The 14,199-nt window shown below is 36.4% G+C and overlaps 2 protein-coding genes across 2 annotated transcripts; one reads left to right on the top strand and one right to left on the bottom strand.

Annotated features, from left to right (window-relative positions):
- Positions 1-7,548: 7,548 nt before the first annotated feature.
- Positions 7,549-9,087, top strand: LOC141821615 (cytochrome P450 89A2-like). Its single transcript, XM_074708986.1, has one exon. It carries the CDS (start codon positions 7,549-7,551, stop codon positions 9,085-9,087), a length of 1,539 nt encoding a protein of 512 aa, XP_074565087.1.
- Positions 9,088-9,989: 902 nt separating this feature from the next.
- On the bottom strand, positions 9,990-14,192 carry LOC141817586 (protein RETARDED ROOT GROWTH, mitochondrial-like). Its single transcript, XM_074705225.1, has 7 exons — positions 13,762-14,192; positions 13,544-13,658; positions 12,416-12,578; positions 11,372-11,520; positions 11,136-11,287; positions 10,536-10,650; positions 9,990-10,426 (listed from the first exon to the last, which is right to left on the bottom strand). The coding sequence occupies exons 1-7, from the start codon at positions 14,190-14,192 to the stop codon at positions 10,280-10,282; spliced, it is 1,272 nt and encodes a 423-aa protein (XP_074561326.1). The 3' UTR covers positions 9,990-10,279.
- Positions 14,193-14,199: the final 7 nt, after the last annotated feature.

The following is a 14,199-nucleotide window of genomic DNA, read 5'->3' as shown; positions in this document are numbered from 1 at the left end:
ATTTAAAAGTAACTTGACTCCTCGAAGATTTGAAGTCAGAACAAAGAGCGGAGCTTGCACTGATGTCAATGCATCAAGAAGAAGAGTCAAAAAATTCGACATTAAGCGATGAGAGCAACAGTGCAGGTGGAGCCTCAACAAACAAATCTATCATGATAAGTGAGATAAGACAACTACCCTCAGATCAAGTTTATGATGCTATTAAAATATTGTCGAGATCATTATATAAGATTAGAAATAAATACATGGAATTAAAATAAATTAAAAAATAATTAGAAAATAGAATGAAAAATTCATGTTCTAAGGATGAACTTGAAAAAGTTAAAATGTAAAATTAAGGGAACAAATAGAAACTTAAAAAATCAAATTAGAAAAATTTCTATTGGTTCATGTTAAATAACCAAATAATAAAATTTTAACAAGGATTAGGCTATGGAGGACCAAAATATAATTATTAAAATTTAAGGGTCAAATTAGAAAAGTATTAAAATTATTTATTCTAAAAAAAATATTTGATAAATCCAATAGGTTTAAATTTATTTAGGATTCTAAAATCAATTTTAACTATTTAAAAAAATTTCAACCATAGAAGGTAACATTTTTTGAACATATAGTTAACTCAATATGCAAAAATAATTTTGTTCTATATGAAATTTTTATGAAAACTATTTTTCTGTGATAATATGCACTGTTATATGTTAGCATCTAAAATTTTAAAATTTTTTGATAGCTTAATATTTTTTTTAATAATTATTCAAAGACAATCATGTGTATTGAAGTTAGACAATTAAGGGAAATGAATTTTCGGTGCAAATAAATTTCTCATGATAGAAAATAGTATGCACTATATCTGATAACATTTTAAGATTTTTCTATGGTTCAATACTTATTATCAAATTTTTTTATATAACCTCAATTTTTGTTGCGGTTAAAAGGGAAAGAAAAATAAAAAATTCAACATATATGTAGGGAAGTTAGAATTTTTAAAAAAAAATTATTGCATTATGCTTTATATACTTATTTTGTTAATTTAACCATAATCTAAACTTAATTCATCGAAAAGGGCAGATTGTTAATACCTGATGGTGTGTTGATGTATTGTCAAATAAGTTTAAGTTAAGTATTTATTATATTTGATGCGTGTGTCTAAATATATAGGGACTTGAACATACATACCATAACAGAAGACACAAGCGAGCGAGAAAGATGACATAGGAAAATAGTCGATAGGTTCGGTGCATTCGAAGTATGAGAAGCTACAGGCGAATACTTCGGTGAAACGAGAAGGACACACGAAAGTGGATCGAAAGGGTTTTGTGCATTCCAGGGATGAGAAGCCCTGCGCAAGGCGACTGAGACAAGAAGTCAAGTGCGACCTCAAGCCCCGCCGCAGCCTAGCGGCGAGGCCTCCCGCTGGTTACTTACAAGACACATGTAATTTCAATTAAGCTACTTTCAGGATTTATTCAGTTTGACATATTACATTGAAATGATTGAACGAGATTGTAACATGTGATGATTCAGTGAAACGACAAATTCATTGTGTTTTCTTTTAATTTATTGGCAGTAATGAATGATTCAACTGGCATACCTCACTACTTGAACATAGTGTGCTTTTGCATACTTTTCTAAACGCATTTACCTATCCAGATCCTACATGTAATGTTATCCAGTAGCTTCAACAAATACAAAGGTATTTATAAAGCATCATGTATACATTTCTCTGATTGAAATTCTTATGAGGATATATATCTACAATTTGGTTGATGTGTACTTGGATGTTGTTTTTTTTCCTAAATGCATTGAGGGCTTTCAAACATTTCAACAGGAAGGCTGGCATTATGAACTTAACCATCCTGAAGAAGATCATATTGTTTGAATTAATGCACTCATTGAGAATCCAAAGAGAATAACAATTCTCAAAAACATAAAGTTGGAATTAATACACGCATTGAGAATCTAAAAAGAATGAAAATTCTAAAGGACATAAATAGCTATGTTATTTTCAAGACATAACTATATTCAAAAAGATCAACACTAATGCCCAGTTTACTTGGAAGTATGGAAAGAAAAACTGAGGAAACATTTCCTTTGCATGCATGCATCCACCGTTTACCTTTCTAACTTTTTAGAAAGGGAGAGAAAGTTAATCCATCTGTTGATTGATTTTCTGTCAAAATCGCTCCCCTCCAAATCGGGCGGAACGCAAGGATGGAAAAAAAAAAGACGTAACTATCCTCTCTCTTCCCTGCTCTCTCTTCCCTGCTCGCGATGAAGCTGCGCCCAAACAACAGACGTGCCCAAACAGCAAGCTCCACGTCGTTGTCCGGCGATCCAGCGCTTCCAGATCCGACCTCGCCCAAACAGCAAGCTACCGGCAAGGTGGAAGCTCAACACCAGGCTGCCAAGGTGGAAGCTCTCCTTCCGCCGCTCTTCCTCAGCCGCCTCGCTGTCCCCCGCCGCCTCGGCGTCGCCCACGCCGTCCTTCACGGCGGACTTGCCGTCTTTGCCCCATCTCCGGCTCCATGATGGCGAGCCCGTCATCATTCCGTCCGGTCAAACCTTCGAGCGCAACTGCATTCAGGCCTGCCTCGACCTCGCCTTCGCCCCGCCGGGCCTCCACATAGCCCTATCGCCGCCGCCCATGCTTATCCGCAACTGCGCCCTCAAGTCTGCAATTGTTGCCTGGTGCGCCCGCTGCAGCTTCAGTCCTCCCCTCCCACTCCCTCCCGAAGCTGCTGTGGCCCTCGTCCGTTGCCTCATGCCCACAAATCAGCAGCCCGTTTCCTCCGCCGCCGCCTCTGCAGCGTTGTCTGAAGGAGGAAAAGTGGAAGAGGACGCAGATTTCGGCGGTGATGCAGGGAAAGGTGGAGGGCGATCGGGGGCGGGCCGGTGGGGGCGAGGGAGAGAGTGCGGCTGGACGCGAAGCGGGGGAGGAAGAAGAAGATGGATATTTTGGACAATATAGATTTTTTTAATTTTCCTTCCTTACCCAAGGTAAACAAACATAATGAAAGGATGGATTTTATTTACCTTCTTTTCTCCTTCCTTAGGGATTTATTTTCCCTAGGGATTCCTTTCTTTTCTTCATCCCTTGTATGAAGTAAACATAGGGTAATAGTTTTTATGGTTCAATGCAAGGGCAGAGCCAAATGGTTTGCTACTCGGGCTTTAGCCCGGGGGCCTGACGAATTTATTAGTTAAATTTATGATAGAAAAATTGAAAAATATAAAGAGAAAAGAAGATAGCTCGGGGAGCTCGGGATTAGTCCGGAGGCTACCCATTTTCTGACTCTGCCATTGGTTCAATGAATGTAATGGAGTCATGAGAGTCTATATATATTTGAATTGTAACTCTCATTTCATATAGAAAAAAGAATATCAAACTCTACTATAGCAACTCAATTTTCCACTAAAATTTTCTTCTTTTTTCATTGTTCTACAAAAAAAAAAATTCTTTCCAACACATATCTCATAAAAAGGGTTTTTTTTGTTCTTATTATTTCCAAATTAAAATGTTTCTCAAGTAAACTTTTCTTTTCGTTACTGATGGAACTTTTCTTTTCTTTTCAGGTGTTGTTTTCAATGAGATGAAGGAGTTTATTCCCAGCCTGATAATATATTAGGCAGAGAAACTCAGCAGGCAAGCTTTTCTGTTCTTTACCAACCTTGCAAAATAAGAAATTACACTCACAATTATTCTCTCAAATATCTCCTATTATTATTATTTTTATTTTCATTCTTATGATAATATTCGCCATATAAACTAAATCAGGGCGTCTCTTGCCCAAACCACCAAGGTGGCTACCTTTTAAAACAATGTAATATAGTTATTTTTTTAATATTAGATAATGTTGATGTTATCTATAAGTTAATTATAAAAATTTGTGGGGAAAAAGATGAAGGCAACATCATTTCAATTCACGTTGATTTGAGTTGTATCATGGCGTTAAGTGTGGAGTGTTAGCATGACTCAATATTCATCCGCATAATGATACTTGCAACATTAATTGCAGGGGCGGCTCAAGCCTCTTGGAAGCCTTAGGCGAATTTTTTTTAAAAAAATAATTATTATTATTTTAAAAAATTTTTACTCATCCTTTTTTATTCGGAATTGAGACAAACAATGGTGGGTTTAAATTTTTTTTAAAATAAATTAAAATATTAATTTTAAAAATAAATTTTTTATATAAAATTAAATTTTCTAACTTTTTGAGATGCAAAATTATTAATTAAATTTTCATATTCAAGTTTTAATAATAATTTTTTTTTCAATTGATAACATTGCTAAATTATTTTTATCCTACAGTATTGTCTTTTATTTCAATTGATTTTTCATTTAAAATTTTAATTATATTATTTTTAAAGTTTTAATTTTTATTATTAATAACAAATTTATCAAGTGCACCTTTTTGAGATTTATTAAATTCTTCTATTTTCATTTTTTTCATATGTTTTATATATTCAAAATCATATTTTTTAGCAGACATATTTATATTCAAATAATAATAATAATAATATAAGTCGCTACTATTTTATGAAAATAAAAATAATTTAAAATTAAATAATAATAAAACCTAATTTATGTCTTATAATTTTAATCTGATGATATTTCAAAGTTTGACAAATGACCTGTGAAATGTGAAATTAGAATTATTATATTGATAAAATATCATCATAATTAAAATATGAGAGTAATTTAGTAAATAAAGATGAAATATTCAGAATAAAAAAATCTAAAATTTTGAGAATAAAAATGAACTATTCAGAATAAAGATGAAATATGAAGATAAATCATAAGTTTCTAATGTGAACTGATAAGATTACAAGTTTACAACATGAATCATTGATAAAAAATAAGAAATTAACAGAAGTATAAAAAAAAATTTGATAGGGAAATAAGGAAGACGATACCTTTAGATTTTAAGATCACCGAAAAATCTGTAATAAAAGATCGTTCCTCTTCTTGCACCCCTTGTGATGATCTCGGAAATGTCTTGAGGAAAGAAAAACATGTTATCAAATAAGTAAAATGTTTGAAGTTGGGCAAAATAGATTATTAGATTAATAAGGAAGGAAGAAGAGAAATATAAAGAAACTAATAAATTATAATTTTGAGAATTGAGAAATATTAAATATATTGGAATCATGTCAAAATCTTTATGAAATCTAATGAATGTCAAATTTCTACAAAATCTAATGATGATGCCAAATCTCTCCAAAATCTAATAAAGACATTTTAAAAATTTATTATTCTTTTAAAATATATAGATATAGATATATATATATATAATTAAAATTTAAAAAAAAATGGGCCCCTATGAAATTGGGGCCTAGGCATAGGCCTTAGTGGCCTATGCCTAGAGCCGACTCTAATTAATTGTAATAAAGAAAATGACATCAAGGACAACTGTCACAAACTCAAGAATACGACTAAAGAAAAAAAATGAAATTCAAATACAAGAATTTAAAAGCAATTTAGGATGATTCTTCAAAAAATTCAGAGTCAAAATAAATAGTAGGACATGTATTGATGGCAACCCATAAAAAAGAAGAGTCAGAAAACTCAACATAACATCAAGCTATGAGAACAATAATACAAGGCTCGACGGAGAATAATAAAATAACACAAAATTATAATGTAAACACTATCTCTTTAGACATGGATTTTCATTTGTCATCATCTTCCTCTGCAACCACGTGAATGCATCTTATTCAATTTCAACACGTTACACCTTCAAAAATATATATAAGCAATGAAGAAAAGTCCTCAGCCATAGTATTTCCTGTCAGTTCATGCAATGGAATCCAACAAAATCACAGTTAGTAAAATGAAAGAAAATAATCAGCAACAGAAGGTAGAAAAAATTGCTTATGGAAGAAAAAAAAATCATGATTGAACTCAGACCCAATTAATGATGGAATAAATTTTTCCATTAATTTATGATTTTCTAGTGCCGGTAGCTAAAAGTTAACAACGATAAAAAAGATAAATGGAAGGATGAGAGAAAGAAAGAACAAAAATATCAATGATATACGATTCCAATAGGTATGGTATATGAATTACCTCAATAATAAAGAGCCTCGAGTTAATAAAAAGTAAGTAGATTAACTCAAGAAGGGAAATTTTTTTGAGAGCTCCGTTGTAGAGTTGAGACTTAACCATTAATAGAGAAGCTATAGGAATGATATGAAACACATAGGATTCTACTGAAAATAAATTCAAATAATTCATTGGGTGGGATGGCGGAATGAACCGAGAAAAAATGAATTTATTTTGAGAATTAACCTAGAAATAATAAAAAGCAAAGAGTTAATATTCGCCCCTAAAATTTTAGATTACATTACAATATTTTGGCATCATTTGAGAAGGGTCAAATTAAGGATCATTATACAAAAACATTATAAATATTATCTATAATTCATAAATGTACACATCAATAAAAACATTCATAATACATCTTCCTAAATAATAAATTCAATATTGATAAATATCTTATTGGATTATTTTTTCTGTGTGTATCTTAATACGTTATATAAGTGAATCATTTTATTCGCGAGGAGCTGGATGAAAGGAAATTTTCGTGTCCAGTTCTACAGTAGATCGAATTAAGAAATGACCATCAATTATAATCCCAAAAGAATCAAATTTCGTAAACAACATAGAGGAAGAATGGAGAGGTTTTCAAACAAACTATTAAAATAAGAAATAATTTCTTTTGTTGAGGTAACTACTTGAGCCAGATGAAAGGAAATCTTCACGCGTCCGATTTTAAAGGGGGGAATCCAACCCTATAAGAACCTATCTCGATTTTTCTTTTGCTAGGCCCATAGCTAAAAAACCTACTTTTTATGATTATGAGGTTTATTCGAATATGAAATCCAATCCCAGAAATATAACATACCACTTTTTCTTTAGTACCCAAGTCTTCCAGACATTTCAAAATTGAGAAATCTTTACAAAAGCAAGTGCTATCAGAGAACAATTAGTCGATTCATATTTGAGAATTATTACGAGTTTCATTGGTAGAATGGCAGGAGTGAGAAGAGGAGCATTCCACTGGAAATGAATGGGAAGATAGAAAAATTAGAAAAAGAAAAAAAAATTTGGTTAGACGCATGAAATTAGTTAAACATTTTATTCGAACAAATGTAGAACCAGAATGGATGATTTTGTGTTTATTATCAGTTCTTCCTCCAGACTAATTATTCAAATAGATGGGGTAAATTAATGAATTCGGATATGAATGAACTCTACAGACGAATTATTTATCAGAATAATACTCTTATTGGTTTATTAGCAACAAGTAGATGTACGCCAAGAGATTTAGTTATGTGTCAGAAAAAATTGATACAAGAGAGTAATACGCTTGTTAATAATGGGATCCATGGACAACCAATAAGGGATGGTCACAATAAAGTTTACAAATAATTTTCATAACTATATATATAAGTCAAGTTGTAACAAAGATATTAAGTATTGAGAAAAAAAATTCGTCTTCAAAATTGTTATACTCTCTCTTATTTCCAAATATTCCCTTCATTTGCATGGACGCCATTAGCTTCGTCTTCCTCTTCCTCTTCCTCATCACGCCCCTCTCCTACTGCTTAACCACACTCGTACTAATTCCACGTCCATGTAATGGAACTTCGAAGGTGAGATCATTGCCGCCAGGCCCTCCTCCCCTTCCTCTGTTGGGCAACCTCCTCTGGCTTCCACCCTCTTTCTCACGCATCGGCACTCTCTTCGCCCACCTCCGAGCCGCCTACGGCCCCACTGTCACACTCCACATCGGCCGCCGCCCCGCCATCTTCTTCATGGATGGACACGTCGCGCAGGCCGCCCTGATCCACCAGAGCTCCGCCTTTGCGCGCCGCCCTCAGGCCCTCGGCACCTCTCGCGCCCTCGGCAGCAACGTCCACACAGTCAACATGACCGACCACGGCCCTCACTGGCGCCTCCTCCGTCGAGCCCTCACTTCCGTGGCTCTCCTACCGAGAGCGCGCCAGTGGGCCCTCGAAGCACTCGTCGACGACCTCACCTCGGCCGGCGCCGCCGGGGAGAACGAAGTCAGCCCCACCGAGATATTCGCCCGCGCTCTGTTTCGGTTATTCTCGCTGCTCTGTTTCGGCGAGGAGCTCGAGGAGAGTACGTTGTGGGCGGTGAGGGAGGCTCAAGTCGGAATAATAAGCCTCGCAGTTAAGCTCAGCGTCTTCAATTTACTGCCCAAGATTGTGCTGGTTGTGTTCTGGAGGAGATGGATGAAGTTGATCCGCCTCCGGAGGCGGCTCGATGATCTTTTAATCCCTATCATTCGAGCTCGCAGCCGGGATCAGCTTGCGGTTAAGGAAATACCTCGTTGCAGAAGTATGGCATCATACCTTGATGCGCTCCTCGGCGTCGAGCTCGAAGACGAGGTACGTCGACGTCGGCTGACCGAGGAGGAGATAGTGAATCTCTGCTCGGAATTCATCAACGCGAGCACCGAGACCACTTCCGCCGCGTTGCAATGGATCATGGCCAATCTCGTCAAGCAACCGCACGTGCAAGACAAATTGGTGGCGGAGATCGCGAGTGTGATGGGAGCTAACAAACAAACGGTCGAGGAGGAAGACATCAAAGAAATGGAATATCTGAAGGCGGTGGTGCTGGAAGGACTGCGACGGCACCCGCCGGCGCACCTTCTGCTGCCGCACACGGTGGCGGAGGAGAGGGAGGTGGATGGGTACGTGATCCCGCGGGGGGCGGTGGTGAACTGCTCTGTGGCCGAGATTGGTCGGGACGAGGCGGTGTGGAAGGAGGCGATGGAGTTCCGGCCGGAGAGGTTCATGGTGGGCGGGGAAGGGGAGGGAGTGGACTTGACTGGGGTCCGGGGAATCAAGATGATGCCATTCGGGGCCGGGAAGAGATTGTGCCCAGGGATGGGCATGGCGATGCTGGTGCTGCAGTACATGGTGGCGAATTTGGTGTGGAGATTCCGGTGGGTGGAGGTGGCGGGGAAGGAGGTGGAGCTGGCCGAAGAACCGGGCCTCACTGTGGCCATGAAGCACCCGTTTCTAGCTCGCCTGGTGCCGAGGGCTCCGTGAAGAAAGGAGAAAATTAAAAATAAATTAAATTTCGTTGGCATTATTGAAGTTGAATAATCTGCATGCACTTTCAAGATTAATTAAATTGTAAGAAATGGATACGTGGGTTATAATTTATAGTTTGGAATGAATAAAATAATTTATTTGTCCCTTTCTTTGATAATAATAATAATATAGTATAATAGTAAAAATTGATAGGATAACAAATTTTATGTTTGACTTAGTTTATTTATTTTTAGTCAACTTAATTTGTTTGAAAAATGAGTCACGTCGATATCAATGCTTACTCTGTTCTGATGGTGTTTGTTAGAATAGTGATTGTGACGCGAAATCAAATCATATAGAAAATTTAGACAATCACAAAATAAATCTAGCATAAAAGAATCATCTCCGGAACATAGTGTCACGGTAGGACATTCAGATTATCATTCAGACACCGCACGATCCTCAACTACAACGTATTTATAAAAATTTTCTTCCAAATGAAGAGCGCAATCAAAAAATACTGGACGTTTAGGTTGGCCGTTGTGGCACTTTCCAATTTATTCTGGTGGTCGATAGAAAATTTTCATGAGCCGAGCCGGTTACCCTCAAGGAAAAAAGCCATTAACAGAAAATTATTCAGATATGACACTTTTATAAACTCAAGTGTCAAGTAAACTCATATGAATCAAATATAAAACTAGAGTAATCTAATTATTGTACTCTCTAACATTAACCACATACAAAGCTTATTAAAAAGTTAATTTTGAATGATTACCAGAATCATTCAAACTAATTCTACTCCTAGATAGAAGATCATACAGAAATTAACTTAAGAATTTTTAAAAACTTATTTTTCCTAATTTGCATTAGATTATATCAATACTGCTTAAAGATTTATAGAAACAAACAAAAATTCGCTGCTTCACAGGTTACAACATTCTGTTTCAGTAGCATTCCAACTACATGTTCAGCAGCACAGCAACGTTAATGATTGCAATTCATTTCCTCTTCCCTACCCAATCACTTAATTAAAATTTCATATGCAAAATTTACAAGAGAAAAAACAATTACCTAGGACTTCAAAGTTAATCGTATATTGTTTTTCTGGAACTCAACAAAATCAAACCATTGTCGTTGGTAGATGATGACAAGCAAATCCGTTTTAGCCCGTCAGCCCAAGCATTGAAAATAAACAGTTCGTCGTCGGCTAGTTTCTGGCCCTAGTCAGATTGCAGAAGCATTGTTCTTTAATGTATGAGAGGAAGATATCCAGAGCAATCAAAAAAATGATCAGCCACTCCAAGAAAACAAATGTTCGATTCTGAAGGATTTCCTGGATGATACTGATATTATGCTGCACAAGGAGCAAAAAATTAGCAAAAGAGGAGAAAAAGATAAATCATAAAATTGGCACTGGCAGACAAATCTAAGAAACTACAGAAATGATAAGGCATGAGGTTTACCTCCACGAATTTCAACTTAAAATTAAGATTTTCAAATCTCTGTGATAGCTCATATTCATCCCGGAGATACTCCCATACCTGTGCATAGTTAGCATTCTTCCAAGCAATATCTGAACTGCAAATTTGAGAATAGCATAAGTTCATAAAAGAGTTTCCAGTTATAATAAATATTGAATCAGTGTGAAACTATCCGATAAGGCTAAGAATACATAGCAGGAAATTAAGTGACCCACATCTAGGATTGCACAATATCATCGAGATAGATCTTGAATATTTTCTGATTCTAGTCTACTCACTCAACAAAGAATTAATGAGAAAATTTTTGCATGCAAATTGGAGAAACAAATTGCAAGCACTGACATATAACTGCAGATGTCAAAATTCAGCAAAAGCACTGGATTTTGTCAATGAAATTTTGCAAGAAATGATTCTGCAAAAGAAATTCAAATTCCAAAGGAAGAATGGAAGACAACTAAAGATAGAAGCAAAAATCACCAGATAGAAATATCATAGATTTAAATAATAGATAGTTATTGATAGATAACTGTGGAAACTATATTAACGTATAGATAAATTGATGATGCAAAGCATAAATGTCACCTTTCAAAAAGCCCGAGTTTGAGAATTACAGCAGTCAGGTTAGAATTTGATCTCCACACTAACTGGAAAAGTTGCTTCCGTTTCATAGTAGAAATTCCAGTCTTCTCCAAAACACGGTTGATTTCTGCAAATTCAGCCACCATTCCATCAACCTAACAAATATGACAGTATAAGTTTTCCATCAGAGCAAATGAGCAATCAATGAATTTGAGTCTGATAAATATCTTGCAACATACTTGCTGGATGTAGTGATCTAGAGCAATGCTTTGACTAAGAACTCTTCCTATGATTCGTATGCCATCCATATTCAAAGTCTTCAGCACTATATAATCAAGTCCACCTTGCATCCAATTCTCAAGAGTTGGTTTCTCAACTATTGCAAAATCTAGAGTATCAAAAATTCAAAGCAAATTTAGGAAGTTAAAAGGCATTGCTTTTTCTTCAACTTTAACAATAAATCTTATTTTTTATAAAAGGGCATACCTAATATCCTAGTAGAATAAAGCATGATTCATGTAATGGAAAGAATTGTAAATCAATGCAAGTAAAGCATCAACAGAAAACTAGAAAGACGCTCAAATTTCAAACTATACCATACAACTACTATAAGATTTTCATTTCTTTTTTTTCCCTGGGAGTATCTATCCTGAATAAAATGATGCTTGTTAGGGCAGTATAATGCTAAAAAATAAAAGGGAAAAGATAATGACTAAATTAGTGTATCATGTCAAAGGAAACCAAGATAATTAAATATGAACTCCAAGACATATATCGAGAATCACCTAAATTTACAAGCGTTTCATAAATTCTTCTTTAAAAAAGGAGACAGAATATAAGGCATCTCCTTCTAGGCCTTCTTACAGTTCTCTGTCTCACATTGCTATCATTGCGTCAAGTAAGTTGACAATCAAAGTTAGAATTTCCTTTTACATGTACTAACACTGCATTTTTTTTTTTGGGAACTCTGAGAGTTCTGGTTACATCCTAACTTCACACAATCTAGGATTTAAAAGTAACATTTGTAGTAAAATTGAGGGTACATGATGATGAAAGGAGCATTTACATGTTCAGTCCAGTTTTAATATTTTCTGACAGTGATCTATAACCTAATTTTCAACCGTACTGTGGTCATGTGGCACTCCACTAGTTCTGCTACATGTCATGCCTAAGATATATGCATTTAGGGAAGGTGTTCTGATTCCAATGTATGAAGAAAACAATGCATAAGTGGTGTTTTTGCCCTTAGAAAGGAAGCTAATAACCAACTTTTTAACACTTACCATCCTTTCTCATTTCTGGAAGCAAACCAGAAGCATGTTTTTCAACAATCTTCAGATACCCATCAACTTCATGATCAGAAACATTAAACAACACAACTGAACCATAATGAAACACTACCATATAATGGCAAGAACCTTGACTTGGAAAACCAGTGACCATAACCTGTTACATTAAAGAGGAGATTTAGATTTCATGAACCAAAACAGTGTATTAAGATTTCAATAATCAAAAAGTTCAATTATGGTCAAGGCACCTAAACGTAGCAAATAACAGCCGCAGTCACAGTGCATACATAATGCAGTAGCTCAGTTAACAGAAACATGTATGTCCATGGAATCTAGGTTCCTCATTCTACTCATGATACTACAATTTAATGGTTATAATGGAAATTCAAGAACCTAATTCTCATCAAGATCAATCTAATAATGAAATTTCCAAATGTCAAAAGCCTACAGATAAATGGGATCCACACATTTTCCACAATCCAAATGTTTTGAATGCCATCAATAGTTTTACAACCTTCGAAGTGGTAACCGGATTAGTTAGCAAACAAAATAGATAAAGGAAACATGATGCCATGATTTTGTATGTATTCCAACACTTTGAATGGATAAAATTCTATATTTAACTTTCTTCAAGGAGAGACTAATTACTTTTATATAGAGAAGGAATAAACAATTGCAAAAAAAAAAATCAGGAATTGCTTATTTGCTTTCAGTCATTTTTATAACTCTTCTAAACAGTTAGTAGGAGTTTAAATAGATGGAAATCACCCTACAACATCCGTCCAAATCACACACTTAGGAGAAGTATGAATATTAGTGTTTAACAGTAGAGAGGCATTACACGATCTGAATGTCAACTACATTGAATCCTAGTAACTGGACCTCCCAATTAAATATAATTACAAAGGACAATTAACACGCCTTGCTGCCTATAGCTGAAGCAAGGGTCTCAACGTTAAGCATACATTTCCCTTACTGAGTAGTCATCTACCAAGAAATGGTATCATAAAGAAGTTTTCGATATAACAGTTTAACCATGTCAAACAAGCGCTTGCTTACTAAGTTTCAACAGAATGAAAAAATTTATAAAAGAAACAAAAAATCAACAAAAAGAGTAACTACCTGAGGGTCGTCCTTGGCATCATAGTATCTGAGTACCAAGTAATTGGTGGCGCGAGAGGTAGGAGGGGAGACGACATTGAACGCGTTCTGGGCCTGCAAGCTCCTCAAGTCAATACTGCGATTCGATTCAACACCACCATCATCGAAACCATTTTTTTTTTTTAAACAAAAGGCATAAAATCGCAACCCCTATGTGAAAATGGAAGCGAATCTCGCACCTAGTGCAAAGGAAATAAGCCTTGACAGGGATAAATCGGCTCTTCTTCTCCTGCTGGGCCTGCGAGAGGCGGTCCTCCTGCTCCTCGTGGACGGTGCAAGGGGTAGGGGCCTGCTGATCCTCCCGCGACTCGACCTCGCGGTCGGAAGGGGTGGAGGAATAGTGCCGCGGGAAGGGATCGCCGACAGAAGTCGAAACAGCGGAAAGGAAGAGGAAAGTGGGACGGCGGGGGCGGACGAGAAAGAATGAGGCGGCAGCGGACAGGCCACGACCGGGGAGAAGAAAGGGGATTGGGATTTGGGAGGAACCGCGGCGGAGGACTCGGTAGGGAGAAGGGAAGTGGGGGGGAGGAGGAGGAGGAGGAGGAGGAGCGGAGTAAACGTGCAGAGTTCTGAGACGCCTGGCGAGGGCGGCGAGCTCCCAAATCGCCATGGCGGCG

This window comes from Curcuma longa, chromosome 2, assembly GCF_044706935.1.
Source record: "Curcuma longa cultivar G26 ecotype Majalengka, Jawa Barat chromosome 2, ITB_CL_G26_1.1, whole genome shotgun sequence".
Lineage (NCBI taxonomy): Eukaryota > Viridiplantae > Streptophyta > Magnoliopsida > Zingiberales > Zingiberaceae > Curcuma > Curcuma longa.
This window is presented reverse-complemented; position numbering and strand designations above follow the sequence as displayed.